Consider the following 5,744-nt stretch of genomic DNA (forward strand, 5'->3'; position numbering starts at 1 on the left):
GCATCAATATCCGTCCTCTGAGCTACTTTGAGGATGTGACAGCAGCTGTGTCAGAGGTCAGAGATAAACTACAGGACATTCTGAGAGAGGAATGGACAAACATCTCACTGACAGTCACTGAAGTGGATGTTTTACTGTCAGATCCAGCAGAGCCAAAGACCAGAGCTGAATTCTTAAAATATTCACGTGAAATCACATTTGATCCAAACACAGTACACAAAAATCTTGTATTATCAGAAGGACACAGAAAATCAACATTTATTTTTCAGGATCAGCCTTATTCTCATCATCCAGACAGATTCACTGGATATGAGCAGGTCCTGAGTAGAGAAAGTCTGACTGGACGTTGTTACTGGGAGATGGAGTGGAATGGGATAGGAGTTGATGTAGCAGTGACATACAAAAATATCAACAGAGAGGGGAATGAATGTAGATTTGGACGAAATTATAAATCTTGGGCATTAGATTGTTTGAAAACTAGTTATACATTTTGGTACAACAACATCCAAACTCCTGTCTCAGGTCCTCGTTCCTCCAGAGTAGGAGTGTACCTGGACCACAGAGCAGGTATTTTGTCCTTCTACAGCGTCTCTGAAACCATGACTCTCCTCCACAGAGTCCAGACCACATTCACTCAGCCGCTCTATGCTGGAGTTTATCTTAGTGGATGGTTTGTGTTTGAAACAAGTGTTGAATTCTGCAAACTGAAATAAATGGAGATAATTATCAGCTGCAAGAGTGAGGTTGGTATTAATTTTAAATTTTTGAGTCTTTTTGTTTGTGTATGACATTATGGCAAAAATGATCCAGTATAAATCTAGTGCAGCAAGTTTTTTTCACAAATAGCAGTTGGAATGTGTTTATATGTCTGTTGGGAGAGATGTTGTGTTAATGTCACCACTGTGGAAGAAAAATGTGCAGCCCTGTAGCCTGAAGATGAAGATAAACACAAGCTCCACCTTTACAGGAGTGGAACACTGTGTGTTGTGTTTGTAATATGTTTGTAACACCTCTATAACACACCTTTCCTCCACAATGACAGCAGACTGATTAGTCATTAGAATTGGGACTGATGTGCTTCAGTCACAATTCTCTGCATTAACATTTTATTTTTGTTATTTTTAATGTTTGAAATTATTTTTACCTTTCTTAACTAAAAACATTTGCTTTAAGATAAGTGGAGATTTTCTTGTTTGCTTTTTAATTTCACGATTTATTTTGTTCTCCTTGTGACTAAAAATAATTCATTGACAGGATTAAAGGCTACTGGAAACCAATGATATGAAGTTTGTGTTCAAATAAATACATTTAAATATTTCAGTCTTGGGAACATTTTTGTGTTTTGACAGTTTTCAATAAAGATTAAACTTCAGAATGGTTTGGTACTTCTGTACTTTTGTACTTCTGTACTTTTGTACTTTAGCGTCACAGTGTTTTATAGACAGAATCCAGATGAGTAAACACTAACATCTGAAAGAAAAAAAATATCATTTTATTTGGTTGCAGTGTGTGTAGACTTTACTCTTTTGACTTTTGCCCATTTTATGACTAGATAGACACTGGGTGATATTTTTGTGCAAAGATTATCTATTTCACCATTTGGTTTCAACAGAAAGATGTCATTTTCTAAATTCATGAATATGTTTTTAGCTTTGCTAAAGTACACAACTAAAGTACAGAGCACTAGTGGATAATTTTGTGGAGTGCTCTGGGAGAAAGCATCTACTTCTGAATGTGGATAAGATCACAGAGACAGGAATCAACTTCAGAAGGACGAGGACAGCTAAAAGATCTCTGTCTATCCTGATACAGGATGTTGATGTGGTGGAGGAGTACCAGCGTGTCTACATCAACCAACATTTAGTTTGTAGACAAAAAGAGATGAGAAGGCCCTTTTTCTGAAGAAAGCTGAGATCCTGAGAAATGGTGATCTTCCGTCCATGTAGAACTTCTTTAAATTTGGCTACTTTCCTTTAAAAAATATAGTAAAATGTAAGCAAGGTTTATTTTTGAGTTTTATTTATAACAAGAAAGAAATTAAAGGAATAATATGAACCCTTGATCCCTTCTCTGAGGAGGAATCCAGTGATTCTGTTGCACTGTGGTACTTTTCTGCCTTTGTTTGGGTCCTTTTGTCAATGAGAAAAATCACTGCAAAACAATACAAAGCTGTTATGACTTTTATCCTGGGGTGATACACTTCTAATAGGAGTGGTCTGAAGAGGGTCACTGAATAGCTGATAAGTATATGCTATGGGTTTAATGTAGGAACCATGAAATACTGAAGCTGCTTTGGAAGCACATGATGCACAAACACCTTACTAACAAAAGTTTTCCTTTAATTTGTCAACTGTTTGCATGTTTGGCTCCGGCCCATTTGTTTTGAATTATGATGTCATCATGAGCCTTTTTAAGCCTAGGATATCTTTGCTGTGTGTGACAGCAATAATGCAATTCAGTCAATCATGTGAAATCATTTCTCTTTTTCTGAATTTTACTGACACTGGTCAGTTGCATCATGTCCTTAGGAATATTGGGAGGCAGATTAAATAAATTAGATTTTTTTTTTTTGTCGTACTGTCTAACTGCAAATAATCTGACACTTGGTATATTCCTCTCTAGTCATTAAAAACATTTAGGGGTGCATATTTTCTACATTTGGTTATCACCTGTCCACCAGATTTTAGAGTTTGTAGTTACATTTGGGGTGACACTGGTCTCATATTGTGTACTCCATATTGTCTTTAAAATGCATGAAAGTATTGCATGAATTTAAGCGTGACAATAGAATTTAATCCTCTTAAGCTGCTTCCTTTGATGTGGAAAATTGTTTTTGGGCGCTTTAAATACTCATACATGACCCATTTATCTGTTTAGCGAGACAAATAGAGATTGTAATCAATGAGCAGATCATTTGTTATGTTAAATGTTATTTTAGATGTTGGAACACATTTTTCTTATAAATCAAATGTTGAACACTTTTTTTTTTCTCACTCACTCTCACTCAAATCTGACAAAGAAAATGTCAAACTAACCTGCGAAACCCATGGGTTCAGAGTTCAATGTTAGAGCAGAAGATTCAGCTTTCTTCACTAAAACAGCTTTAAATTACACAGAAATTAGTGTTGTTTTACTTTCTGGTTGAAGACATTTCTTGATGCATCACACCATCACAGGTAAAGTTGCTCCACAGTTTCCAACTCTGATATGATTTAGGAAATTTGTGAACTGAAAACTCTTCTCTCCCATCTTTCCATGGTCCTTGAATGCAGCATCAGTGTTACAGGTTGTGACTCCTGCGAACAAACTGACACAGTGTGATATTACACACATTTAAATCTGGCTTTACTGATGATGTTTAAGCTGCTGAAGGCTCAGTGAAGTTTTGTCTTCCTGCAGGTTAACAAGTGAAATCTGTAACTGATGCACAACACAAGAGGGCGCCTTCATCCTGCTAACAGGGATGTAGAGGAGGTTAAAGCACCTCAGCTCAGTTTGTCCACGTTTTACATTCTGCCATGTTTTTAGGCTGAATAAAGCCTTTATCATAAAGTGCACTGTGTCATAGATCCTGGTAAACTGGATCAAAGCATCATTAGTTAGTCACTTATTTAGTTTGGAGCTGTATCATTCAACACTGTAGCAAGATTTCCTTCAGCTTCTGTTAAAAACAGAAGAGGACTATTGATGAGAACAAACAGCAGGGACACAGTATCAGCAATCACCATGGTTTAACATGACCAGTAAACATCTCATAAAATGGTACATCGTGGTCTACAGTCTGTTTCCTTAAGTTCTGTAAGTTTCTCAGTTTTCAAGTTCTGTTTAAACATCTTTTAGTTAAGTTTTCATGTGTTATTCTAGAACTCCTGTTATGAATGCTGAGTTTGTATTTCCACTGTTTCCTAGTTTAGTTAATCATGTTTCTGTTTTCAGAATGAGTTTTTTTTTTTGTTTTGTTTTTTTAATAAAGTGTGTAAGAAAGAGACAGTAAATGCAAAAGACTAATTCACAGCCTTATTTAGTCAGATTTGTAGAGACACAAACTGTTCACAAATGTTTGGCAAAACATTTTGTAGAGGTCAGAATCATAGTTTTTATTCATTTTATTAATTGGTGTTAAAATAGTGATGATTAGTGGTGTTCCATGCAGAAGGAAAAAATGAGGGTCATGTGGCAAATTAGTTAAAACTATTTTTGTCATCAAAGTGTGATTGTGGCTGTTTTATGCTGTCAATAAAATATGTAGATCTTTTAAGTAAACATTCAAAAATAATGCCCTTTACAGTGAAAATACTTCAGTAGAAATGTTGTTTTAAGTGTGTATCAGCAATAAAATGCCCTTAAGATAAAACAAAACAAAACAAATGTTAAGTAAAACAACCCTTGTCTGTGTTTTTTCTTTTTCAGTTATGCGAGACATATAATGTTTTTGGATTAATTTTACTGCTATGTTTATGTGTCTGTTGTATATTATTGCTGTTGATGTTTTCATTAGTTCATATATTTTGGAGTTTAGATATATTTTGAATTAAGTTATGAAACAGTTATGGAAATGTACGATTTTGTCAGCCCATAAAGAATACTTTGATACATCACTTTATCCTTAATTTTATCAGAAACATTCAAAATTATCCCTAGATATGAGGACAATTATCTGATATTACAATTAAATATAAGCGTAAAGGTTTCAGAGGATTGTAGTTGGTGCCGTATATTCAAAGACAAATATTTGTCTCAGAGAAGTAATAGAGTTAAAGGGATAAAGGAAATGCAAATGAATAAAGAAATATTTTATTTCCACTTTTGATACATTTTCCCCAAGTGTAACATACAATTTACATGTCGTTGGCGTTAACATTGCTGTTGGCTCCAAGGTCCCAGCTTAACGACCTTGTACCTGTCCGTGAACGTCTCTCGGCCTCGGATACCAATGAATCGCTTCTGTGGCGGTTGCTAGGCAACAGGAGCAGCGCGACGTAAGCGAGACAGTCCCATTTAAAGCCGCTCGGTTCGGCCTTCACGGCCTATGGATGCAGCTGCTGAAGTGGGGCGCTGCTTCGTGCTGCTCACAGGCTCTGATGGATGCTAGCTTCATGTGTGACGGACTGTTAGCTGGAAGAGTTTATTTTGGTGCTACGACTGAGAAACATTTCAGGGTCTGAAGCAACAGTGGAGAGACTGGCTGACTGCTGCAGAAGAAATCTGCTCTGAGGTTAACAGAACGTCTGATCGTCCAGTATGAGATCAACCTTCAGCAGAGACTGCTGGATATCAGCCGGAAACCCGAGATAAAGTTACGCATAACAGGTAAAACTGCGATGGTCTCAGTGGACTAACACAAGAATACAACTCATGTAGGACCTGATCAGAGCTCAGCTTGTAGGCTAACATACTGAAATCAGGGAGCGGCTAATCACACAAGTGCGTCTCTTTTTTACGGTAAACTTTTAGAATTAAACAAACATTGAGACCGAGAGAAAGTGCCTTTATAGAAGATTTATTTAGAAGATTAAGATAAAGGAGGCAGGGAGGGAAAGCTTCGGTTTTCTGCACTGTGCCACAGTTCGCTGTCTGCTTCGGCTCTCTGACCCTCACTCCGGGGCTACAGACAGTCCTCTGCCGCCTGTGGTGCTCCTCACGTCCGTCTGCACCCACAGGCTTCCCGAGGTGGAGGCAGGCCGGCAGGGACTTTGAGAGATGGGCTTTACTTTCAGAAATACCCCTTAATCAGGGTCTAACTC

The 5,744-nt window shown here is 37.3% G+C and overlaps 1 protein-coding gene across 1 annotated transcript in view; it reads left to right on the top strand.

Moving 5' to 3' along the window:
* The window catches only part of LOC102201894 (E3 ubiquitin/ISG15 ligase TRIM25-like), a 9,126-nt gene that overhangs the window by 2,633 nt on the left and 749 nt on the right, over positions 1–5,744 (top strand). The window contains exon 4 of the mRNA XM_013916114.1: positions 466–522. Coding sequence (XP_013771568.1) covers positions 466–522 — 57 coding nt within the window. The remainder of the gene's footprint in view (positions 1–465; positions 523–5,744) is intronic.

The sequence above is a fragment of the Pundamilia nyererei genome, unplaced genomic scaffold (genome assembly GCF_000239375.1).
Source record: "Pundamilia nyererei isolate P.nyererei 1_Seehausen unplaced genomic scaffold, PunNye1.0 scaffold00469, whole genome shotgun sequence".
In the NCBI taxonomy this organism is placed as follows: domain Eukaryota; kingdom Metazoa; phylum Chordata; class Actinopteri; order Cichliformes; family Cichlidae; genus Pundamilia; species Pundamilia nyererei.